This window comes from Aspergillus foveolatus (genome assembly GCF_047715535.1).
Source record: "Aspergillus foveolatus strain CBS 279.81 unplaced genomic scaffold BDW70scaffold_34, whole genome shotgun sequence".
NCBI classification, from domain to species: domain Eukaryota; kingdom Fungi; phylum Ascomycota; class Eurotiomycetes; order Eurotiales; family Aspergillaceae; genus Aspergillus; species Aspergillus foveolatus.
Genome location: NW_027396098.1, coordinates 155,813 through 179,798, shown reverse-complemented (window position 1 = coordinate 179,798; position 23,986 = coordinate 155,813). Strand labels below are relative to the sequence as shown.

General features: G+C 49.1%; 8 protein-coding genes across 8 annotated transcripts; 6 read left to right on the top strand and 2 right to left on the bottom strand.

Moving 5' to 3' along the window:
• Positions 1-572: 572 nt before the first annotated feature.
• BDW70DRAFT_151272 (uncharacterized protein) lies at positions 573-5,206 on the bottom strand (the record flags this gene model as incomplete). Its single annotated transcript, XM_073739271.1, has 7 exons — positions 573-1,411; positions 1,457-2,109; positions 2,156-2,271; positions 2,328-2,345; positions 2,400-2,510; positions 2,563-3,443; positions 4,159-5,206. 7 exons carry the CDS (start codon positions 5,204-5,206, stop codon positions 573-575), a joined length of 3,666 nt encoding a protein of 1,221 aa, XP_073594733.1.
• Positions 5,207-7,943: 2,737 nt separating this feature from the next.
• Positions 7,944-13,850, top strand: BDW70DRAFT_138881 (histidine kinase-like ATPase domain-containing protein). The gene is made up of 8 exons (XM_073737308.1): positions 7,944-8,277; positions 8,344-8,396; positions 8,449-8,653; positions 8,722-12,041; positions 12,107-12,139; positions 12,191-12,633; positions 12,694-13,622; positions 13,691-13,850. The coding sequence occupies exons 1-8, from the start codon at positions 8,150-8,152 to the stop codon at positions 13,773-13,775; spliced, it is 5,196 nt and encodes a 1,731-aa protein (XP_073594732.1). The 5' UTR covers positions 7,944-8,149; the 3' UTR covers positions 13,776-13,850.
• Positions 13,851-14,004: 154 nt separating this feature from the next.
• pabA (aminodeoxychorismate synthase pabA) lies at positions 14,005-17,020 on the top strand. The gene has a single exon (XM_073737307.1). The coding sequence runs from the start codon at positions 14,289-14,291 to the stop codon at positions 16,758-16,760; it is 2,472 nt and encodes an 823-aa protein (XP_073594731.1). The 5' UTR covers positions 14,005-14,288; the 3' UTR covers positions 16,761-17,020.
• Positions 17,021-17,056: 36 nt separating this feature from the next.
• On the top strand, positions 17,057-18,443 carry med6 (mediator complex subunit MED6). Its single transcript, XM_073737306.1, has 3 exons — positions 17,057-17,316; positions 17,382-17,743; positions 17,814-18,443. The coding sequence occupies exons 1-3, from the start codon at positions 17,220-17,222 to the stop codon at positions 18,330-18,332; spliced, it is 978 nt and encodes a 325-aa protein (XP_073594730.1). The 5' UTR covers positions 17,057-17,219; the 3' UTR covers positions 18,333-18,443.
• Positions 18,444-18,479: 36 nt separating this feature from the next.
• Positions 18,480-19,620, top strand: BDW70DRAFT_138877 (LOG family protein; the record flags this gene model as incomplete). The annotated part of the gene is made up of 2 exons (XM_073737305.1): positions 18,480-18,714; positions 18,864-19,620. Coding segments are annotated over exons 1-2 (740 nt in total), but the record flags the coding sequence as incomplete, so codon positions are not given.
• A 40-nt stretch (positions 19,621-19,660) lies between these two features.
• pre5 (proteasome core particle subunit alpha 6) lies at positions 19,661-20,805 on the bottom strand. The gene is made up of 3 exons (XM_073744745.1): positions 20,632-20,805; positions 20,462-20,573; positions 19,661-20,384 (listed from the first exon to the last, which is right to left on the bottom strand). The coding sequence occupies exons 1-3, from the start codon at positions 20,667-20,669 to the stop codon at positions 19,755-19,757; spliced, it is 780 nt and encodes a 259-aa protein (XP_073594728.1). The 5' UTR covers positions 20,670-20,805; the 3' UTR covers positions 19,661-19,754.
• Positions 20,806-20,939: 134 nt separating this feature from the next.
• Positions 20,940-21,957, top strand: BDW70DRAFT_138874 (Vps55 family protein). Its single transcript, XM_073737304.1, has 3 exons — positions 20,940-21,155; positions 21,211-21,424; positions 21,546-21,957. The coding sequence occupies exons 1-3, from the start codon at positions 21,117-21,119 to the stop codon at positions 21,677-21,679; spliced, it is 387 nt and encodes a 128-aa protein (XP_073594727.1). The 5' UTR covers positions 20,940-21,116; the 3' UTR covers positions 21,680-21,957.
• A 237-nt stretch (positions 21,958-22,194) lies between these two features.
• On the top strand, positions 22,195-23,651 carry BDW70DRAFT_151268 (uncharacterized protein; the record flags this gene model as incomplete). Its single annotated transcript, XM_073739270.1, has 2 exons — positions 22,195-22,246; positions 22,294-23,651. 2 exons carry the CDS (start codon positions 22,195-22,197, stop codon positions 23,649-23,651), a joined length of 1,410 nt encoding a protein of 469 aa, XP_073594726.1.
• Between the last annotated feature and the right edge of the window lie 335 nt (positions 23,652-23,986).

The window sequence follows — 23,986 nt, the reverse complement described above, 5'->3', positions numbered from 1 at the left end:
TGTGCTAAGCTCCAGTTCGTTTTTCTGGTGGGTGCATGACTTGCGGGCGCACAGTGTTAAGGAGTAATTGCGGGTTGCCTGGGTTTAACATGCTGTGGCATGGTCGAGGGTACTTATGCACTGTATTAGGGCAGACGGCGTTATGGCATGTTCGGATGCATTCATTCGATCCAGCTTGGGTGCGAGTTACCTGGGGTTAATTTTATTATTACTAACTGATTATGTCCGGTCATGGATGGTCTGAAACCAAGGTGCTGGAGTCTGTAAAAGTGGATTGGATGCATATTTCCATTGAATAATAAAGCCCAATCTATCAATTTGTCCCAATTACTCCGTAAAGTAACTGCACCCAGCATGCGACAATATTGCAACCGAACTGATGCACCAACTAAGACCGACCCTGTAGATAAAACGCCGGATGAGTTTTAGAAAATGGTATCATATGCATAGTTGCACCCCCTCTTAAAGCAGAATATGCCCGAAGAAAGAAGGCAAATGAAGCGTATTTCAGTACAAGATCGTGCAATGATCGAGGTTATACACGGGAAATGCCTGCCGAACCGTAACATAAACTAGGTAGGCCGTCTCAATGCCGGTGGCAGGTTCGTCATGACCCTGTAACCCTCGTCTCGGACACTCTTCGCCTCTTCGCCTTTTCCCTGCCTTTCTAGAGTCTCTGCAAGCATATCGTCCGTAACACTAACCCAAAGACGGTCGCTGGCCTTTCCCGCCATTGCGCGGCCCGCGCGAGCGCTTTTTTCGGCTTGCTCGCCGACGACTCCACGAAAATATTTCCAGCTCATGAAGGTTAAGGTCATGCATATGATTTGGCTGTTACTAATTGCGGTGGCGGCCTGGAGGGCTTGCTGGAGGTTTTGTTTAGTCTGAATGGTCGATTCGGTGTTTGTGGTCGCGCAGAGCAAGAAATATGCGGCTTGGATGTACTTGTTAGGGCTTGCGCGACAGAAAGATTCAAGCGTGGCGAGGAGGTTTGGAAGGTGAGAATGAGATGGGTGGGCTGGGTTGCTGAGGATGAGGACGATGTTGATGGTTGCCAGGATGGCGAGGTCGCGGTGAGGGTCATTGCGGGCGGTTTTGTTGAAACCGGATAATAAGAATAGAGGGGATTGAAAAACGGCCAAAGCTGTCTCTAAGTCGCCCGTCGCCTGTGCAATGGTACCTGCTGCGTACTGCATCAGGCATCGCATTGTATGAGGAAGATTGTCGCCGAATGATTGGACCTCTTGCCGGAGCTCCTTCAGGGTTCTATTAGCGAAATCCCAGTCTGTGCGGCTAGAAGCCAAGAATATTTGTTGAATAAGTAGATTGCAAAATAGCGTCCTGCGCCATTCGACACGTCTATTGGCACTAGCCAAAGATTCTGTGATTTCCTGCGGTTGTTGAAAATTTCCTGCGGATTGTTAGTGCTTACTTATATTATAGGTAGGCAACGAACCCTTTAGCATGCGTACACCTTCCTGGAGAAACTTTTCAGCCTTACGCCCATCATGTGAGTTCTTACAACTCAGTGTGATGGAACTAAGAAAGTAGCAGAGCGCATAGAGGTCATGCTGGGGTAGCCAACTGAAACTGAGTAGTAAAGTACCGCTCTGTACTTGAAGGATATCCCCTGTGTCGATCGAAGAAGGCCCCGCTGACTTGCCACCCAAAGGTATTGAAAATGAGCCATCAACGCGCCAATTTGAATCGTTCAGTCGCTCATCCATCAGGTCTTGTAGTATCTTGAGTTTCTGGGCGGATTGATTGACATCATATTCAAGCAGACTGCAGCAGATATCCACAATTTGGACCAGAGTTGTGAGCTGCGGAACGTGACATAGTTCATCATTAAATTGATGGCTTCGTGCGGCTGCTATTGCCCGTTGGGCTTGTTCAATTGAGTCTGAGCTATATCCTTGCTGGAGATGTGCCAAAGCTTCGATTATGGCAGACATGGCAGAAACGGCTCTGTCACCATTGCGATTTGCCATAATAGAGATCTTATGAAGATGCTGTAGCGCTGATGTAGACTCTTGGTGACCATGCGATGATAAGGAAAGCGACACTCGAAGAAAGCGGAAGGCGTATTCCCATGCAAAGTGGCGGTACCTGAACTTGTCAAACAGTGCTTAATTGGTGGCCAGGGCTAACTTACGCTTCAACGTCCTGGATCATCCCATCCACGGCCTTCAGAGCGGCCTTCGGGTTTGTTTTGTACAACATACGCGCTAGTAGATGCTGCATACTGTACTTCAGATCGAGCATACGATTCTAAGGATTATAAGTATGATGCCGAATAACATACAAGAACCCTATATCTGACTCACTCGCTCGCATAAATCAATCTAGGAGACGCATGTCAGTCAATGGAAAGCTGCGGGGTCAGAAGTTGGACGTACTCCCTTGCTCAATGCCGTCTCAGCCTCCAAGTCGTTGTCCGTTTCCTCAAAGAGAACGCGCGCATATCTCAGCCGGACCAGGGCTTCGACACGAGGTTGCAGCCTCCAGTTCTACACATCATGTCAGACCTTCTCGGTGCGCCACGGGCTAGAGCAAGCAAACCTTCAGAACTGCTTCCAGACACCCAAGGCCAGTCGCAACCAACCTGTAGTATTCCTCCAGCTCCATGTCCCTCAACAATGCAACATTCGTCCCATGGCTGTGAGCAGTATTGAGGTACTCGTCAGCCATGGCCAGTAATAGGACCTGATAGTCTATTCCAGGTTTCGCAGGTTTTGACGCGGGCTGTTGGGTCGGCTGTTTTTGTGTTTGTTTCTTCGAAGGCGGGCGTTGCATCTTCTCTGGCGACGGGGCCGGTATTAGAACTTGAACTGGCGGAGTAGTCACTACCGGTGGGATCACTACAGCGGAATTGGCATCTGACGGGATCCGCGAGGCCGCGGCGGGTTTAGGAATTTTGTTGGAAGCTTGATTACTCGCATTGATAGGACTAGGCTCATATTGTGGGGTCGGTGTTGGTGTTACTGCTGGTACTGGCGCCGACGGAGCTGCAGCGGGAGTAGTGAATGACGGCGAGCGGTTGTTGCCAGCAACAGGGACCGCAGATTGCGCGCCATATTGAGGGAAAAGATGGTTACTAAAGGAGGCGGGAGACGGCGAAGGAAGTATCGGCTGCTGGAATATATCCGCGGGATTCACATGGAGTTGTGGTTGCTGTGGCTGCTGTGGCTGCTGTGGCTGCTGGTTGGGTACCTGGCCATACGGTTGGTAGGGCGGTATCATAGCCTGGCGGTAGGCAGCGGGTTTGCCATATTGGTACGCCGACGCAATGGCATTGGCGTTGCCGTTCACGTTGTTATACAGGAGTGGCGGTTGGGCGGCTTGCTGGGAGGGATGGCGGTTATGATAGTGGCCGTTATGGGATGGAGGGTAGCTCATCGCCCCGGAATTGGAATGGCGCTCATTCAAGGCAGCGAAATTTGCTTGATAGCCTTGGGCTCTCGAGTCGTTGCGGATGTCTGTACACGTCCCTCATCCAGCAGGTCGCGAAGCCTTTGCCTTGCTGGTTCCGGATCGGAGAAATGGCGCGATCGACGAATCCGGTAAAGCGTCAACGGATATGTCAAGGACTAGGACTGTCAAATGACAAATACCTGATCGAACCGATGCTTATTATTCTGATGATGGAGACTTGAAGGACCAGAAACTAGACATAATGGCCGCATTTTCCTTCCTCGGAAAATTTATACTTCCGTTCTGGCTTGTCCTCGTGGGGCAGTCACTCTGAAGTATCGACGGCCGCGGTATGTCAGGTGTCCATCTATTGAGAACATGAACAAAGCGAAAAAGTAATTGTTGGTGAGAGAGATCGTGAACACAAAACCGGACATGATATTTATGCGAATAAGGAGAAATAACGAGATCGGAAGGATTTATTGCACTAAATCAAGTCTATGGAAATGATATCTCAAAGGAAATAATGGCTTATGAACCCAGTACCTAAGCAACACCGATCGCTATGAAGCCCGCACTAAACCTGCACGCAGGACCCTAATCTCATTAACCAGTTTCAGTTTGTGTCAATGGAGCTATATAGCTGATTCAAGGACTGATCCTGGAAAGCAGGGACAAGAATGTCCATCTCTAACGACGGAGCATTGCGAAGAGGAGGATGGCTCTCCAATCGTCTCCACGGACACAGTTCACGACAGTTGTCCAGATCCACCAAAGCTTCTGCCGGATGGATTCTCTGCGCAGCCCATATTGCATCCGGTATAGGCGAGGGGGCCCCAAGGCATCTCTCGGTCCAGAATGTGTAGGTCGCCGTGCCGGCTGCTTCATCTATCCGAGGCTGTTTTCGTGGACATCTTAGAAGAGTGTTGCAAGAGCTGCAGACCGAGATTCGTCGGCACGAAGAGCAGTAATTCTCGTTTGGCTGGCAAAGCGCGGTATGGCAGACGCCGGAGAGCCATAGGTCCACCGAGCGATGTGCACATCCAAAGCGAGCGGTCATATAATTCTCTTCTCCAAGCTGGCCCGCGACTGTTGTCAAGTGGTATTCGGTTCTGATCTTCAGCTGGTCATCGCCGTCCAGCTCAGGGTAGATTTCAACTCGAATTTGAGTAGGTCCATATTCCACAGAGCACGAGTGCCAGCAGAAGCGCTCTTCCGCACCACCAAATTGTGACGTCAGGAGTGGCATAGCCTTCTGTCGTATCTTCAAGATTTCAATGAGCTCCAGCTTGTCGCGGAAAGTCAGCTTCTTGCAAGGGCATAGGTCAACCACACCGGCAAGAGCGCCCAGTATGCACATCCGCGTCTCGGCATTGCGCCTCAATTGTCGGGGGGGAAAAGCAGATTGCGAGTGTAGCTTTAGGCATCTTGAACAGGCTCGCCAACGGGCATCCTCGAGTAACTTGATCAGCTGCCATCGAGTCGTAGCAAAGCTATGTCCGTTGCGATAATGGTGAAAAAGCGGAGCAAAATCGCGACTGAACCGAAGCGATTTAGATTCTAGAACGGTGGCGGATATTGAGAATAGTCTCTTGCATGACAACGCAAGACAGGCCTGCGGTAACACCGTTAAATGTGAGATAATCTCCAGTAGTAATTCTGTGGGGAGTTCAAGTAGGTAGCATCGCTTCGGTGGACCGGGCTCCCTAGAACGCGCTTTTATGGCGTGAGGTGGGCGATTCTTGGTCATGACGGCCTTTAGTTTAATCCCAGCACGGCGAACACTATGCATTATAAAGCTCTGAAGTACGCGAAAATCGGCTTGGGTCGTGGTCCGAGATATAAGTCTCCGAAAGAAAGACCGGTGTGAAATGCGTGGTGAATCTTCCTGGCAAAGTTTCATGAGGATAGGAGCGTCTATTGACAGAAATTGGTGTGTGCATGTTCTGAGGGAACATAGTGTTTAAAAGGCAATGGCGTACTTGCACCGCGTGATGGAGTTCGACATGATAAGAGAAGATGGAGGGCATTTTGGCCCTCAAGTACTGGACACATATGGCTGTCCACTTGTTGCAAACGGCACGCGCGTGGTCAGTGTGGTCAGCGCAATCCAGGCTGGAAATGGCTTTCTTTGTTTAGATCCCCCGCATGCGCCGTGCTAGCAGCTGTTCTGAGCTCGAGGCATCTGGAATTGGCACGAATTGATATCCTTCTAGTTTCGGATGAAAGCTCAGGATTGTTAGACCTGTTGGCGTAGGTTGAGGCTGTTCCATACGAGCCGCATGCGGAAAGCCCCACAACAGCTTCAATTGATACTATCACCTAGACAGGTTACAGAGAGAGAAGCGCCTATCACTCCGGTGTAAGTGGTCTACTGCACATTTCATAGGAAGAAAAATCGCCTGACCGTCACTGCGTGCACCAGTGACAAGTTCAAGTCAGACGACCGGCGTCCTTGTGACATCTGTTTTCTGCCTGAGGCATAAAGAATTGTCACAAAGCGATGAGGGTCCTAACGAGATAAAAAAGATAATCTGAAGCCACAAATTCGACTAGACATTATTGAGAGTGCGAAATATATCTCACGATCTCTGAGAAACTGATTGATGGCTGACAAGTCCGGAGTATGGGCCTGCCAAAGGGGAAGATATATCACGTGATCACATGCCACTCTGGCGCAGTACTAGAGCAACTCTTCGAGCACCTAGGCAGCTGCCGGGGCTGAAGAATTCAGCCGTATCGTACAAGAATCATCCTTTCTTAAGGATATATGCCCGAACTGGGCCCACCGGAGCGCTTGATAGCGCAGCAGTCTACACATCTGGAACAGGCCCCCCACCATCTATAGGTAGCCAAAACGGGCTGCCGCCCTCAGAAGACCTGGCCAGCGTAGTGCCGGGTGCTTCTTCCGCTAATTTCCAACATATATTGTCCATAGTTGCTGCTTCAAACCTGTATCTAGCTAGTTTTAGGGAGTTCTGTTTAGGTAGCACGTCCAGATTCCCCCTGGGAGGCCGCAGATCACGTGGGCCCGGTGATCTGCTGAGTGACGTTAAATAATAAAACCAAACCAAACCAAACCAATCTTCGAGCATCTAGGGTGATAAGCATATACCAAAAATAACATATACCAAAGATACCGGCAGGCCTTATGGCTGCCTAGTTGATGCCTTACAGTGATAGAGGAAAGTCTACTTCGGAGTTAGGTGGCCTGAAGGTGTCTGCGCCTTAAGAAGCGCACACAAACAGATTATTATCGCTTGCAAGATCCTGCATTAACCGTGTGTTTTTACTCTCTGGGTCCTGGCCGAGAAGTTCGGAAAATGAAATTATAATCCCTGGCGCTGGAGATTCTATGTGATAGAATGCAATACCATTGACCTGCTTTTTTAGGGCAAGGTGAGTTAACCGCTCGGGCCGTAAAGTAGGTGGGTTCGTGGTTGCAGGTTGTGCCAGTCAAGTTGAGTCGGCCAGGCACAGCAGTCAAGCTAACACTAATGAGTCACCCTACCGCCATGGGTAATTCGAGCATCCGGTATTTTCAATAAAATAGCCTTCTCCTAAACCCTAGTTACTCCACAACCATGGGCTTTCGTGCAATCTAAGGTATAACAAAATAGGGGATTGAGACAAGCTCGTATAGTCTTTGCCTATGTCAATATATCTATTTAAACAGAGTATAAACCTTAAAAGGATAAAATATGAAAGGTATAATGTTCCGGATTCAGCCAGTTCTTGATATCAGAGTGCGGAAGTCTCAGGCTAACAACCGGGTCTCAGGCATTCTTACCCGAGATATTAATCAGTGGAACCGCCGGGTTCAGCCGCTGTTTTCAGATAGACTTCATCAGGACCTTGTTATTGGTTACATCCATGTGTCTCCGGAGGTATATTTAGGACCATGGAGGATTCCACCTCTGAAGATCTCCATGGCTTAGTCTTGCATTTACTTCAACTAATCATTCTCCTATTGTTGACTTCAAAAAGGCATTGGTATCCTTACCTGGTCAACAGGCTGATCTACCCTGAAGAAGTATAATTACCAATATTACCAAAATCTACCATATAAGGTGCATAAAGTTTATAGGCAATATATGAAAACATATTGCGAATCTATTTTCTGAGCGTACAGGCAAAGTGTCGACATCTATGATTATTAAATACCACTGTTCAGATGAGAACTTTTTTGTCTATATACAGGATTGTCGGATTACCCATGGCGGTCGGGTGAACCCTGGTTACGCTAAGATGTCCACAGCGTGACAAGCACTTGAAAAGTATTATTTTCGTCCCTCTTGCTTCACCGAACCTTGAGACAATCAACACATCTGGTAGCATGGTAGTTTGAATACCAAAAATGACTAACTATACGCGTGTAAACTTGATGAGGTAAGCGGATCGATTGTCGTGGGTAGACCGACTTGGGAATTGCTGCTACACCGCCGGCGATAAGCTGATAATGCGGCTCCGATAAGCGGCCGGGCATCAGCTCCTAGAGGCATCATCCGCAGACCTGAGAGGCAAACAACAAAATAATGCCTAGTTCACAACACGCTTAACTGTGACATGACACGAATTGATCCACTTTTTACTTGCGTGTACCATTTTTTTTCTTTTGTTTCATTTGTATCCACTTTGTTGCCATCCTCCGCTTTTGTTACCTTGACGTTGGACCGCTCCGAGTCCATTACTCGCGTTGTACATCTAGCTCTGGTTGCGGTCTTTCATTCGCACCATGACCCAGAAAGTCGACTTCAGTGCGCTTAAGGCGCGGACTATGAGATCTGGGGAGGATGAAGAAGCTGTCACCGTAGACACAAGGGGCCTGATCTCGAAGGTATTAGCGCGTTATTCGGGTCAATGGTGAGTTAGCATCCATCTGCTTGGTTAACTCGCATTCAGATGAATGTCGCTAATGACATCTCGAAGGACTGTTCTGCGAGAGATGATACAGAATGCAGCTGATGCAAACGCTATGCAAGGTATGCATTTGTCCAAGCGGACAGAAACGAACTGACAAGGTCACAATCGCAGTTACTATCAAATTTGAGACTTTGCCTTCGAAAACGGTCCCATTTCCATCCACTACCGACAGGACAAGCCTGATAAAACATACTATATCTCATCATACGATAAAACGCCTCCTAATTTCTAATAACGGACTCCTCTTTAACGAGAAGGACTGGGCTCGTTTGAAGCGTATTGCCGATGGTAATCCGGACGAGACGAAGATCGGAGCGTGAGTGTCTTAGCTACAGGTGATACCTTACTGGCTGAGTACCTAGCTAATCTTATACGCGTATTCAGTTTTGGCGTCGGCTTCTATTCGGTTTTCGAAGATTGCGAAGAGCCCTTCGTCTCCTCAGGTTCCGATGCAATGGCATTTTACTGGAAGGAGAATGCCTTGTTTACTCGTCGACTGCAGTTGAACGAGCAAGCTAACTCTGAGACAACATTCGTCTTGGATTATCGGAACGATACTTCACCGATTCCGTCGCTGATGCAACTATGCCAGTTTCTATCCAGCAGTCTCACATTTGTCAGCCTTGAATGTATAGAGCTGTGGCTAGATGACTGGAACATACTACGCTTGGCCAAGAAGGCTGCCCCGGGCATCGCCCTCGCCTTGCCAAGAGACATCGAGACAAAGACTCAGGAAGGGTTAATGAAGATCACGAGTGTCACAAGGGAGGTCGCGCAGGTCGACGCTGCCTGGATGCAAATCGTTGAATGGAATCCAAATTCGAGCACGCTCGTTGAGGGTATTCGTGATACTACATCTTCGCTGCGCAGCTTTCTGTCAAGACTCACCCAGGGTTCGTCTAGCAAGGTGGCAGATACTCAGAAGAAAGAAATTGTCGATGACACAGGAGACTTGACAAAGGTCTCAACAGCCACGGTGTTTTTGCACATCAACACCGCAAGCATTCAGGCCTCTATCAGCCAATCGCTAGGCAGCGAACTTGAACGAGCCACAAGAAAGCCTCCTCCCAAAAAGACGTCAATTGCAGTGCTGACACCTTCGTATGATACAAGTCTAGCGTCATCGTCCTCGCAAGCTGACTTCCTATCTACCATCCTTCCCTCGAAGGGTGGCCGGGTCTTTATCGGGTTTCCCACTCAGCAGACAACCGGTCTCAACGCTCATATCTCTGCTCCTTCTGTCATTCCGACAGTGGAGCGAGAAAGCATTGACCTCAACTCGAGATACATTCGCAAATGGAACACGGAGATGCTAAGAGCAGCAGGTATAGTCTGTCGAATTGCATGGTCCGCGGAGATGGCTTCAGTTAAAAACAGAATAATCTCTGGGAAAGATCCGTCCAAGCTGTCAAAGATTCGAAAAGCGGACATTACAACTGTCCTTCCTGAGGCTATCCATACTGCAAACCAGTTCGTGTTTCGTGAGTCTACACCATTATCCGTGCTCGGTCAGATAATAGAGGACGCCTTCTGGACTTGTAATAAGAACGCTTCCATCGAGGTACTATCTACCTGCGGTGTTGTCCACAATCATCAGGCACGCATAGCCACCAAAGACTTAACTTTCTTAGACTCAATACCTGTGTTGCCAGATGAATTCGTGGAAGGCTCAAAAGAGTTTGTAAAGAAACTGACACTGCTGGGCCTTGTGACTGAAGTTACAGTGACTGATATCAAGCGTGAACTGGAAACTTGTCCGCTACGTTCTTCTCAAATCACCGAGTTCCTTGCTTGGTTGGCTCGAAGAACAGTCTCTGGCCAACTCGATTCATATTCCGCGAGGAGCATATTGAACGTCGCGGTGGCTTCTGCCGATGAAAATGATACCGACACTGGTTTGATAGTTTTCTCTGGTGTATCGCTCTTCTTGAACCCTCAGCGTATACCTGCTGACCTACCTTTGCCACCTACCGTGATGCCGTTCAAGTACACTAAGTCTCTGAGCAAAAAAGAGCTAGAATCACTTGGCTGGGAGGAATTGCAGATAGTCCCCTGGTTGCGTTGGCTTGTCAGCAATGCCGGCAATCGGGATGTCCTTCCCCCAACTCAAGATATCACAAAATGCCCATCTTTTGCAGCCCAAGTACTCCCTGTGATATCGAAACAATGGGAAACTTTGGGTCAGTCCTCAAAACAGGACGTGATCGATCAGTTGCAGGCGCATACCGTGATTCCTACCAAGATCGGCATGAAACTTCCGAGCGAAGCGTACTTCCCTTCCGTCCGCCTCTTTGATGACCTGCCTGTGGTTCATGGCCTCCAGGGGGTAAAAGAGAAACTGCTGACTGCTCTTGGCGTACGTAAAACAGTCGAGCTTGGTGTTATTTTTGAGCGTCTTCTCAATGCTCCCGGTTCTTCTGATGGAAACAATTCCAGCCAGGGAAAATGGAGCCACGTTGACTTGATACGATATCTGGCATCTGTCAGCAATGACATCCCTGCCAGTGACATCAAGCGGCTCAAGGATACCAATTTTTGTACCGCCGAGCCTATCATTGACCATGATGGTTCAAGAAGACCAAATGGAAACCGCTACAAGGTTCAGCAACTTTACGAGCCGAATGACGCGCTTAGAGCCCTGAGGCTTCCAATCCTAGAATGGCCGGTAAAGTTCACATCGAGCAGCCCTGAGGGTAGATTTCTGGCCAGATTGGGCCTTCGAACCTTTCCACAAAGTGCTGTGCTCACCCGAATTATGGCTTCAGCGGCCGAGCACAACGACTGGGCACTGCACGGAAAAGCCATGTCTTACTACGTTACTGAGTTCGAAAACAATGGCTATGGCGCCATCGATTGCGGTTCGATAACCGATGAATTTCTTCCAGTCGAACAAATGAACGATTCTGGCGCTGAGAAACATTACAAAGTTTGCGCTCCAAGCAAGTGCTTTACAGATGAAGGTGCCGCATTGTTCGGTTATGACATCCTTCGTAAGGATCTCCACCGTCATGCTTCTAAATTGGGCGCTCAACGACACCCAAAGTTATCCGATTGCCTTGATATTTTGATCCGTAGGCCACCATCAACAATACGAGAAGCGAGGCCACTCTATCGGTATCTTGCTGGAAGAGTGTCCGAACTCACCCCCCGGGATATAGACCGCGTTGGAAGAGCCGAGATAGTGCCAGTCCATGCAGAGAACAACAAAGGCAGCCCAATGTACCGCGTGGCGCCAAGGCTTTGTTACCTAGGAGAGGGCGAAGATTACAAAGATATATTTGACTTTGTGGACTTTGGCCAAGAAGCAAACCTTTTCTTGATGGCTGTCGGATCGAAAAGGGAGCCGACCAAGATAGAGCTTGCGCAGATGATAGTCAGAGAACCAGCTCGAATATCCTCAACCTTTCAAAGCGGAGAAAAGTACCTCAAGCTCTTACGGACGCTTGCTGAGGACATGTCTGTTCTAAGGAAAAACAAAGAATTATGGCAAGAAATGAAAAGGTCAGCTTTCCTACTAGCGAGCAAAGACATCACTTCAACCGCACAGGCTGGAGACGGGGCCAAGAAAATTGCCGATAATTCTGATGACGAAGACGAGGCTGATGACGGAGGTATCCGGGAATGGACTTTGACCATGGCAAAAGATACGATCGTGGTAGACGATTATCAGAGCTTTATTCTTTTCAAAGACCACGTTTTGGCTGGCAAGTACTCCTAAATCACTTCTCAAAGTTTAGATTTGGTACTGAATGATCACTAACAAGACCAGCCCCTCAAGAGGAGATTCTCGAGAACTTCTATCGTATGCTTCAATGGCCCCAGTTATCATACGACTTCTACTGATACTTTACAGTTGCTCTAGGTGCCTTACCGCTCAGTCAACTTGTGGAGGAACGAGCGAACTGGGGGGCACCGGCTACTGATCAACGTCTTGCAGTCAAATTATTAAAGCTAATTAAAGAGCGCTCAAGGCTTTTCCTCCATGATCAGCCCGCTGATAGCATCCGGCATGATAGCCGATGGCTTGATAAGAACCTCAACGTGCAAGTTGTCCAGTCCATCACACTCACACGGTCACTTCGGAATCGTGGTATATCCTACAGACAGGAGCGAAAGGCAATAGTTACAGAAGTATCGAGAGAGTGTATCATGCGGATATGCCCAGAGAAGTATGATTTTTACGAAATCAGTCAAGCGCTTTCCTCGTTGATTCTCGCACGGCCAAAGCTTCATTCGGCTCTAACCTTGGAGATGCTTTTGAAGACTGATCTACTGGAGCTCAGAGGGCGTGGCTACGTATGAAAAGACGCACTAACTCCCGTGGTTTCTAGCGGTATGCTAACGATATAACTGTAGAATGTCGACCGCATTCTAAAGCAAAAGGCACACGATGCTCAGATCGCGGAGACCCGACGCCAGCAACAGTTGGAGGAAGAACGTCGCCGTTTACAGGAGAAGGAACTGGCTTTGGCTGAAGAAGCTCGAGATCAAATAGCGGAATCTCAGGACGCGACATCAATGCCCGGAGTCTTTCCAGACTCTCCGTCGTCAAAGAGTGTTCGTCCAGATTCGCCGACACAGTCTCCCAAGGAGAAGCGTAACCTATTCTCTACATTTACGAAGCATTTTAGCGAGGGAAACCGGTCATCATGGAACCCCTTCCGAGGTGAAACTGCCCCGTTATCTGATCCTCCTAGAGATTCTCCTCCACAACTCCAGACTGAACAAGTGAAACCGCCTCGCCCTGAGGCTCCGGTGACTGTTAACTCTGCCCTTCAATTACAGAAAAGTCTGCATTCCGCCATACAATCTAGCCGTCCTCATGGCTCATCTGGTGTATTCTCCAGACCGCAAATTGATCAAATCAATGAATTGAAGTCGTATTGCGACGAGAAACCGGGCCATGACCTGGAGTTTGCTGCCACACTTCCGTGTGGGGTCAATATTCTTGTTGCCAGATCTGTCGAAAGGTCTGCGTTTCTCACCAAGAACAGTGCAGGACTGAATCTGTTTGGGTCTATATTGCTTGACTGTGCCGATGTTTTTACTCTACGGCCTGACACCGTGAGCATATTCTATGACCCCGGCTCAAAAGCCATCGGGTTCAACCGGTCTGGCAGTATATTCTGCAATTACTACTATTTCCAGCAACTGCATGAGAAGGCGCTGCTCCGGAAACCGAATCCAGACCGGGCTGAAGCTATGGTCTATTGGTGGGTCACACTTTCACACGAGCTTGCTCATAACCTCGTTGCGGACCATAGTTCTGCGCATAGCTATTACACGTATGTTTGAGACCTTTGCAGCCTCCCAGAACGACTGTGACTGCCCAGACGCTAACATTCTGCTGCAGAGAGAGCTTTGTGAGTCAATACTTCACTAGAATTGCAGCCAAGATCGCCAATGCTGCTACCAAGAGGCCTATTCCTGAGCAATGACGGCGTCGTAGTTAGAAGAGCATGTTTTGTCCTGTCAAATTGGCAGATAGGGTAGACTATAGACTTTCTGCGACGTTTGCATATACTATTCTATGAGAATTAACAAATTGAGGTAGTCGAACCGTGGATCTCCCGACGGTGACAATCCTGGTAGTATATTTAGGAGTCTCCACTACGCTCGTCTTTTCCCCCCGGAAATCTGGAAATCTTCAATTCGCCGCATCGCCACCCTCAAACACCAATCCTCTTGTCAATCTCTCTGAGAATTTTCGAAAACATATTTATTTTAAGACTAGTCTTTATCATGCCTATCTCACATCAGATATAAAGAAATGGTGGTGCCACCTGCTAGTCATCTTTTAGTGTTGCCGACCCGCTATTTTCTGATATAGAAGAGCCTGATCCTCTTCGTCGATTATCGTTATATACGCTATCCTCCTTTTACAACTCCTAACCTGGTCAACATCCTCTTTGTTTGATTAACTCAGCATACTCTTCAGCGCGATATCCGTAATGGCGCCGCTCCTTGGTGACTGGGCAGCATCGAAAGCTGGCCGGGACACGGAAGCGGGCCAGGGTGTCCGTCAGAAAAGTATACTGTATGTGGATGCTTATGATTCTTTCTCTTACAACGTGGCAGCTATGATTGAAGAGGTTCTTGGGGCTCGAGTTACGGTGATGATGATTGACGCGGAATGGCCCGATGGCAACATGCTGGAATTTCTTCAACACTACGATGCAGTCGTTCTTGGACCAGGACCAGGAGATCCCAATGTCCCCGAGGATGTCGGTATTATGGCAGATATCTGGAACATTGACAGCTCGCATATGCTGCCTGTTTTGGGTATTTGTCTTGGTTTCCAGAGTTTGTGTCTTCATTACGGCATCCCTGTTGGGCGATTACCGGAACCTCTGCATGGACAGGTTCACCGAATTACAACAACTGAGAGGGATATATTTGAGAATCTACAGAATCTCGAAGTCACTTTGTATCACTCGCTTTATGCAAAGTTGGATGGTCAAGCAGAGTCGGGTTCATGCGAGGGGGCTGCCTCACCAACTCCGGCCCTTGACGTACTTGCCTGGCTCTCTATCCAAGCAGACGATCTTTGTTCTTCTGTCACGCAGATCCCGATGGCTGTTCGACATACTGAAAAGCCTTTCTGGGGTGTGCAGTTTCACCCTGAGTCCTGCAAGTCTGACCGAGAAGCATGCAGTCAACTGCTCCGCAAGTGGTGGGACATGGCCATCAAATACAACAAAAGCCAACATCGCGATGGCTGTGGGAGTCTACCTATAGATATGATTCGACCTTCAAGTGAAGATACTCGCTTGCCAAATGTTGCTTTCACAATGGTGAATTGGAGTGCGTCCTCTTCCGCTAATTGCGCCTCGAGATCGTTTGATACATGTCAGCTGGATGCTGAAGGGCTATGCGAATTATTCAACGACCCGGGCGTTCCGACAGTTTTGTTTCAGTCGAATGGCAGATACAGCATTATTTCTGTGCCAAGTCCGGGAAGCTGGATGCTCGAGTACTACTCGCAGCGGCACTCTCTATCAATGCAACGCCAACCCGTTTCCTCCAGTGGATACGACGCACTGAAAGATCCGGACATGAGACTTGAGGCTACCATGACCGTTTCTCAGTTCTGGGACGTTCTAAGGTATTTGATGGATATGAAGAAGGTCGAATCGGGGAACAATGAGGTTCCCTTCTGGGGAGGGTTCCTAGGCTATTTTTCCTACGAACTTGGACTGGCTTGCCTTGCTCACCCTAAACACGAAAGTGGAGGCATCGCAGATGCCCATTGCTCTCAGGAGAGCGCCAGTGCTGGCGATCCACCGGATGTTAGCCTTCTATGGACTGACAGGAGCGTTGTTGTTGACAATGAGACTGGTCGAGTAATTATACAATCGACTAGAGAAGCAGACTATCTACCAGCTGGCTGGTTAGACCAGGCTTCGAAAACACTGGAACGTTTCTGTTGTATGGACATTCTGCCAAAATCAAAGAATATTGCCTCCGACGACGAGTTTCTTGATTCAGTTTTGGGCCGGGGAGTCATCCAGTTTCCAAGCGAGAATGCCTACCGAAATCAGGTTGAAGCTTGCAAGGACGAACTGAGGGCTGGTGAGTCGTACGAGCTGTGCCTTACCTGCGAGACATCCATCACTCTACCATCGCCCGATGTTCCCATCGAGCGCATTGAGCTTCCTTGGAAATTATACAAACGACTGCGCATGTACAATCCTGCTGCATTCAGTGCCTTTGCGAGACTTGGAAATAGCAAGATTGTGAGTAGTAGCCCTGAGTGCTTTCTCAACTGGGACCGACACTCGACATTGGAGATGAAGCCAATGAAAGGAACTGTTCGAAAGTCCGACAGCATGACAGTGGAAAGGGCACGGGAGATTCTTGGATCAACCAAAGAGATGGCTGAGAATCTCATGATTGCAGATCTCATACGGCACGATCTCTATGGCATCTGCGGTGCTGGCAACGTTCATGTTGAGAAACTTCTCAAAGTGGAGGATCACGGTCGAGTATATCAAATGATCACTCATGTCAAAGGTCATGTTGACCCACATCGACTTGGATATGCTGCAAAGAGCCTTCCACGACTGCAGTCGTCGAATATGTCAGGATATGGACTCACGGCATTGCAGCGATGTCTACCACCAGGGTCCATGACTGGAGCTCCAAAGGAACGATCCTGTATGCACCTTTCCTCAATCGAGGGCCGGAAGCGCGGGATTTACTCTGGCGTTATGGGCTTTCTCGACCTTGGAGGAGGAGGAAGCTTTTCTGTCCTAATACGCACGGCATTCACATCATCTAACGACAACGACGACGTTCAAAAGTGGCGAATTGGTGCTGGAGGCGCGGTAACCATGCTGAGCAGCGCCGACGGTGAATGGGCCGAGATGCTCACCAAGCTACAGACTGTCTGCGGCATATTTATGCCTTCGCACGCGAAATGATGCTGCGTACGGGCAACACAGCGCTGGCATTACTATTAACATGAATATTTTCTGGAATTTGGTGGATATAATGCATGGCAACGATCTTCAACAGTTGTCGACGATTTGATGTGAAATGGATATATTTTAGACGCGATAGATGGGTCGGATTCAACATTCAGCGTGGGAATTGGCGTTTGTCTGCATTATTATGTTAACCTCGAATCAGTACCCAAGGCTTTCTGAAGCCTCGCAGAATAAGAATTCCGCGATACCTGAACCTTTATTTATTTATTTTCTTTCGATTGATTACACTTGTTTGCGGTAAGAATGTAGATGCAAACTGTGCAAACAGGGCCTCATAATCGCGGAGAGCTAGGTATCGAACCGAGCTTCTCTCCTGCAGAACTACGTCTTCCATAAGAGATTGTATTATTTGACTCCTCATTCGCAGCCTAGAAGACTGAAACCGCAACTCCGATGGCAGGCACTCAGGACCCATCCTCGCTGGAGGAGATCTTATGGCGATCTCCGTCGCATGTCCAGATGATGGGCGGATACCTCCATTCGAACAATAGTAGGGATCTCCCTCACTCCAACATCATCTTTCAATAAATGCGATTAATTGTCTTCCGTGGATAGTCCTCTTCTACTTCGCCGAGTCTCCCTTTTTCGATGCAACCTCGAACAATGCCTCGTTAGCCATTCAAGCAAACTACAATGAAGCTTTCCGTCATTTTGTTGAAACAAGGGAAGCCTTTGAGGGCCGACTGAAGACTATGCAGGGACTGGAGTTCATGGTCGCCTATGACCCATTGCAGGCTGCTGCAGGCGCGAACGCCCAATTTGTGCACGAACCGTCCAACGTGTGGGTGATTCGGAAACAGACAAGGCGGAAGCGGTCCGGGTTTGAGGACGAGGTCGTGGTTCTGACCACGTTCTTTGTGGTCGGGGACTGCATTTACATGGCCCCTTCAGCTGCGAGCGTGATAGGGAACAGAATAGTATGTCTTGTTGCCTTGAGCATTTCACAATCAGCTATTGTTGCAGAACTAATACTGTATGGCCATTAAGCTTTCAGCAGTGACCTCTCTTACGAATTTGCTCAAAACTGCATCAACATTGCCCAAATTCACTCCCTCGCACGGGCACACATATCTCCCACCGGCGCCCAAATCAACAGATATTAGTCACCCGAGCGTTCAGTCGCAAACAAGCAAAGAGAACACACCAATGCCCGACGTTGATGCCACAAATAAGTCACAGTCCTTCAATGGATCACAAAATAGTTCTGGCGCAGCAGTCCATGACATGCGATCCCTCGCAGAATCGTTTAGCCTTGTAGCGCGGTATGGAGACGAGTTCATGGACGAGAGCCCGTTGATGGGAGAACCAGGATCCTTTATCCTGTCTAGGGCCGGGGACGCAGATCGAGGCGCAGCTCCGAAGCAGTCACAACCTTCAAGCACAAACGCGGGAGGCCGAGTTGGAACGCCGCTAGCTAAGGTTGACACGCCGGGCAGATTATCGGATAAAGGCAGTGCTGCAGAGGAGCCCAAGCTGCGAAAGAAAAAGAGCAAACCGGCGAGTTAGCTTGAGCTGTACGTCGATTCTGTGATACCCGCCAATGACTTCCTGCACCCTAGCGTAAGCGAAATATATCTCGTGATATAAAGCCATGCATTACCGCACAGCTGGGTAAATAGGCAGTCACTATATAATTATTGCAATGCTCTGGGGATTCCCCTCATGCTTTACCTCATTGTACTCTGTGCTTACCTACCTAAGTAAAGCCTGAGGATCCGCCGCCCCCATTTATAACGTCACAGCGGTATAGAAACGTCCATATACCCCCAAATCCCTACAATATAGAGCCCTTTTTTCTATTCATTTTTCCCGCAATTCCCCGACTCAATTGAAGCCAGTTAGATACAATGGGAACCGCCGAAACCAAACGGCCCGTCGTCTGTGTCTTGTAAGTCTGGAAATCAACCATTACCCCGCCCCCGCCATGTCCTTTTCTATCTCTACTTATCCTTTATCCTTACAACTTTCACTATAGAGACTCAACTCTAAAGAGCAATACTTGAAGGATAAAGAAAATGCTAATAAAAACACTTACAGCTGTGGCTCCGTCGAGGGCACAAACCCCGCACACATGGAAACCGCCCGACGCCTGGCCCAGATTTTCCACGAAAATAACATCCAACTCGTCTATGGCGGTGGTACAAAAGGCCTGATGGGCGAGATTGCACGCACATTAGTCTCTCTCTCCGGACCCGAATCTGTGCACGGCATCATTCCCCGCGCCCTAGTAAGCATCGAACCGGGGTATAACCAGAACGGTAATACTACTACCGGAACACCCTCGACGTCTTCCGCGTCCGCTGGCGGCGCGGGGAAAGTAGCCGAGCGCGTTGTCGGTGAGGCGCAGAGCGGTAACGTCCCGTCGTCGGAGTATGGCCTCACAACGATCGTGGCAGACATGCACACGCGGAAACGGCTTATGGCGGAGAAGGTGCGCGGAGGAGGACCGGGGAGTGGCTTTGTTGCACTGGCCGGCGGGTTTGGAACTATTGAGGAGGTGATGGAGATGACGACGTGGAACCAGTTGGGAATTCATCATCTGGGGGTTGTGTTGTTGAATGTTGCTGGGTACTGGGATGGCTTGTTGGAGTGGGTGAGGAACTCAGTGAGGGAGGGATATGTGTCTAAGGAGAATGGGAGCATCCTCGTGGAGGCCAAGACGGTTGAGGAGGTTTGGCCGAAGCTGGTGCAGTATCAGGTTAGCGAGGGAAGATATCAGTTGAAATGGGAGGATGAGTAGACGGAAATGGATGCGTTCGATTCTGGGCTTGTATAGATGATTAGCGCAGGTAGAACTTGCAATTAGGCATGTTTAAAAAGCTTGATTACGGAGTGACACTGCGTGGCATGAACGAAATTCTGTCGTATTATTCCCATGCCATGCAAGGCATTTTCATGTCTATGGCATAAGTGAGCATAATTTCATGTTTACGAATCGACCTCCATATTCTCTTCATCCTTTGTCTCGCTTACGTCTGACTGGTCCAGCGCTTCGAAGAGCGGTAGGAGCTGCTGTCCCTCGTAGAGCTTGAAACTTTCAACCTTCCCAGTGTCCGCAAGACCCACCACACCGACAGATGTATTGTCTACTGTCAACTCCTTGTCCTGAGACAAAGTCTCCTTAAGAGCCCTTAGGCCATGGGTGATGAGCTCGTCCCGGCTGGACTCCTGAAGCTTGTCTAGGTTGCGCTCCAGGTAGGTCCGCGCCATTTGGGATCGTGCTCCAATAGCGCAGGCCAGCATCTCCTGGGTCATGCCGGAAGGCTGAAACTCGAATAGATGAGGACCAGCTTCATCCACCCCAGCAACAAGCAGACCAACACCGTATGGCCGCTTTCCATACTGTTGCGTGTTTGTTTGAGCACGGTCGGCGATCTGAGAGACAATGCGGTTCACAGGCATGGGGCGGCCGTAGGTCATTCGGGAGCCGAGACACTGTTGCTTCATGTAGTTGGAGAGCACGCGGGCGTCTGATGCGAGACCGGCGATAGCGACGCCCATGTGCGAATCGACTTCGATGATTTTCTTCTGATATGAGGAGAGCTCTTCGGCGTTTCTCTAAAGACACAATTCGATGTTAGGAGTAGTTCATTTCGTCCGCGGTGATGGTTACTGGAGCTGATGGGATGCCGAACCTTGAGGCCAACCAGCACGGCATGTGTCTTATTGACCAGTCCAACCACGACGGAACCCTGTTTCACTGCCTCCTGCGCATATTCTACTTGGAATATCCGGCCTTGCGGAGAGCTTCAAGGAAGGAAAGAGTTAGTGTAATGCTCTTGGAGTATGAACGGGGAGCTCATACAAGGTGACCGCATCGTTGTCGTAGTTGTTCCTGAACATCGTGGATGCTTCGGACGGCGGAATTAAGCTCAGCGGGCAGCTTTAAACAAGCTCTTGCGGTGAAGGAGATAAAAGATACGAAAGGAATATAGAAGCTGATGGAGGGGCGAAAGCGAGACAGCAGGCAGACAGCAACTGACGCAAAACATGGAGTCCGAACGGAGCTCCACGACGGCTGGTTAGTGGTGGTGAGCCTGGCCGCCTCAGACTGCCAAGCCTCAGCTGCCGCCTAAGTCGAACCTCAGTTCCATGCTTCACGGCACCCGCATTAGCACATTGATCCATCTGATGATTGAGTAGACTGGTCGAGGCTTTGCCAATACCTCCTATTACTGAGGAGTTACTTCCAGTCGCTTGCTTTCCGCACAAGAGAGCCCTACAACAACTTCCTTTGCCCGCTGCCCGCTGCCTGAAGCTTGAGCTTGACGCACCTGCGTCTCCGCAGTCATGACGGCTGGTCTAAAAACAATCATCGCTCTCTCCTTCGTACGTTGCTCCAGTTCCGCTAAAAACCGGCCGCTCATCGTTTGATCACGTACAGGTACTTGCGATTGGATTTCTCCTTGTTATACTCTCTTCGGCTCTCTGGCACAACTTCCTGCCGCTGACTGTTGTTGCGACATACGTTGTTGCGCCGCTCCCCAACTGGATCTGCTCACGATGCGCGAACCCTGATGACTTTATGGACAGCTCTGGCAGTGCCGTTGCCGACTTTGGCCGGTTCTTGACCGGGTTCCTGGTACTCATGGGTGTTGGTAAGTTGATCTACCCTAAATGATGGAAACATTGTCGATCAGGAAATTGCCATTTTTCGATTCTGATTTGATTTGCCTCTACTATGCTATTTGGACGGGGCTAATGTGCTCATCTTTACAGCGCTCCCAGCCGTCCTTGCGCACAGTGGTGCAATTCAAGTGCCCGCCATGATTATGTCCATCCTCGGAGGTCTACTAATTTACGGAACAATCATCAGCTTTTCAATGTTTTTCCGGGAACAAGAGGAATTCTGAGTTGATGAGACCTGTTTGATGACCGAGTGCAAGTTTCAATACCAGATTATGAGCCATTATTGGGCCAGGTGATCCTCATGCTTGTGTCATATTATGGGCCTGCTCCGACTGAATTTTCCATGTCTCAATGAATATTTGCTTTCTTCAACGTGCGCTAGGAGTTCTTGATGTGGGCTTTACATGTTGTTCTATCTTGGAGCATGCTGTTATTCGGCGACCCGATGGCTTGATTTACTTTAACTACTCTCCCGTTACATATAGAAATTGCAAGATAATTTCTATTGTCTTCTGCCAACACGCGAATGATATAGGTGAAAATGCCGACTCATAGCCGCTCATCATGTTGGCATGTTCTATCTGTAGATCTATGAATAAGTCACGTGAACCCGCGCTTTCCTGTTTGACCAGCATCGTGTCGATCATGCATACGCCGGTAACCACGTTACCACCAGCAATAGCCTGTATGAATGGAGCGCTTATGGCATGTATGCTGCTAGGTGCGGATCGTATTGAAGATGAATATCTGGTCTGGTGCCATTGCACTGGCGGATCAGTCGCTACTTCAAGGTAAGGCGTTTCGCGCCGTTCCAAAGCTGCTAGCTAACCATACACAGACCTTCAGCTAATCGATCGTTCCGCTAGTTGGCAGTCGGACATACTCAAGAGCTCTACTCTGGGGTTTAAATTTTTCGTGAATCCAGCTCTTATACCTTTTTACGCGCGCGTCGGTCCGAACCTTGAGCTCCATACGAGTAATCCGGAAACCTCACGATGGCTGAAACACAAATTACTGGCAAACACATTGTTGGAGGAGGACGATGAAGTAGACTTATTTCAGACCATTCAATGTCCGGTTGGATTTCTTCTGGATCTTAATGGGGCTACACGGCCAAGGGCTTCAGGCCCGTCAACCACCGACCTGTTGGTGTACGGTATTTTGTCAACAACCACCTCCTATGCACGGCCGCCCACGCCGCCTATATTGTCCTCGTCTAAGAGCGAGGGAGCCGTCTCCGGCGCTACTAAACAAGAATTAAGGATATATGCTACGCCAATCTCGGAGTTGCTGGCCACCAGAGCCCAAGTCCTTCCTGGTCGTGGAGACTCTGAAGCGATTACTGGCCATGAACAGTATGGACAGTTTCTTCCGAATATCCATCCCCTCAGCCCCAAGCGCAAGCGCGTGGAAAATCTTTTTGAATCGGTGGCGCAGCATCATAAGCGAGTGCGGCATAAGGGGGGCGAGGCTGTATCCCAGTTGATGGCTCAAAGCATTTCGCAACCTTCAGTTCAACTGCAGAACTACAGAATCAAGAGAGAACCCGAGGAGTCTGGCCTACTAATACTGAGCAAGATAGCTCCGCATCGGTCCAGGTCGTTGTCGATTTCTTCGAATCAAAACCAGAACAAACCGCTTTCTCGTCCCAACAGCAGCTGGGGTCGTGCAAGTCAGTTGTCTTCCAAGGGGGCTACATCGGCATCGGGGCTGTCGACAGAAGCCCCTGCTCAGAGGGGGAGCGTATCCACCCCTTACTCACTATCCCCCGAAGGCAGAGAGCCTCCTTCAGAGAAAAAAACCGCAGAGATTATTATCTCCGATAACAAAAACTTAATAATTCGTACAATATTGACTTGTATGCGGCTATACGGATTCAACCGCACAGCCCGCCCCGCATCTTTTAAAACGCTTTCCCACAATGATGTGGTTCCTCCACACATTGAAGGGAGGGACACACATGTCCCTGGTGACAGTATGAATTTGCCTGCTTCTAGTACGGCCGGCGAAGAAGACGAATTCAAAGCCATGTATCACGCAACTTACCGTGCATCAACTTTTGCGCTGCGGAAGTACCTGAGAGAGCCGGTAGTGGGCGATGATGTCTCTAGGCTTACACCGCCGATCCTCGAAAAAGGAAAGGCAATGATATGTATTGATGGATTTTTGAAGCTATTTTGCGAGGAGGATCACTGAACTGGCTGGACCAGGTCACGAGGCTACGATATCACGAAGTATATAGGCTATTTGCATACGGAGGAGTTTAGAAATATATATCTGACAGAAGACCACCAATATCTTGAATAAGCTTGACTAATTGAAAATTCACACTGGAACATAGGTTAAAGGGATCTTGACAGTCACGCTGTGAACTCCAAGTTTGCGGTGCTTCATTGTATACTCCGGAATGAGATTTTCCGGGCCGAATAGCTGCACCGTCATCCAGCCTCCGAGTCGAATCAAGCATACAATCGACGACGATCGTGAACATTACCGTCGCATTTTCCCGTATCCTGACGATATCGAACTAC

What these genes read in the sequence shown, in the direction of transcription:
- BDW70DRAFT_138881 (XM_073737308.1), top strand. Translation starts at nt 8,150, where the DNA reads ATGACCCAGAAAGTCGACTTCAGTGCGCTTAAGGCGCGGACTATGAGA. An exon ending in GACGAGACGAAGATCGGAGC is followed by an intron (nt 8,654 to 8,721) that starts GTGAGTGTCTTA and finishes ACGCGTATTCAG; the next exon opens with TTTTGGCGTCGGCTTCTATT. An exon ending in TCTGCGCATAGCTATTACAC is followed by an intron (nt 13,623 to 13,690) that starts GTATGTTTGAGA and finishes ATTCTGCTGCAG; the next exon opens with AGAGAGCTTTGTGAGTCAAT.
- pabA (XM_073737307.1), top strand. Translation starts at nt 14,289, where the DNA reads ATGGCGCCGCTCCTTGGTGACTGGGCAGCATCGAAAGCTGGCCGGGAC.
- med6 (XM_073737306.1), top strand. Translation starts at nt 17,220, where the DNA reads ATGGCAGGCACTCAGGACCCATCCTCGCTGGAGGAGATCTTATGGCGA. An exon ending in ATACCTCCATTCGAACAATA is followed by an intron (nt 17,317 to 17,381) that starts GTAGGGATCTCC and finishes TTCCGTGGATAG; the next exon opens with TCCTCTTCTACTTCGCCGAG. An exon ending in GCGTGATAGGGAACAGAATA is followed by an intron (nt 17,744 to 17,813) that starts GTATGTCTTGTT and finishes ATGGCCATTAAG; the next exon opens with CTTTCAGCAGTGACCTCTCT.
- pre5 (XM_073744745.1), bottom strand. Translation starts at nt 20,669, where the DNA reads ATGTTCAGGAACAACTACGACAACGATGCGGTCACCTT. An exon ending in GACAACGATGCGGTCACCTT is followed by an intron (nt 20,574 to 20,631) that starts GTATGAGCTCCC and finishes CCTTCCTTGAAG; the next exon opens with CTCTCCGCAAGGCCGGATAT. An exon ending in CCGTGCTGGTTGGCCTCAAG is followed by an intron (nt 20,385 to 20,461) that starts GTTCGGCATCCC and finishes TTGTGTCTTTAG; the next exon opens with AGAAACGCCGAAGAGCTCTC.
- BDW70DRAFT_138874 (XM_073737304.1), top strand. Translation starts at nt 21,117, where the DNA reads ATGACGGCTGGTCTAAAAACAATCATCGCTCTCTCCTTC. An exon ending in CAATCATCGCTCTCTCCTTC is followed by an intron (nt 21,156 to 21,210) that starts GTACGTTGCTCC and finishes GATCACGTACAG; the next exon opens with GTACTTGCGATTGGATTTCT. An exon ending in CCTGGTACTCATGGGTGTTG is followed by an intron (nt 21,425 to 21,545) that starts GTAAGTTGATCT and finishes TCATCTTTACAG; the next exon opens with CGCTCCCAGCCGTCCTTGCG.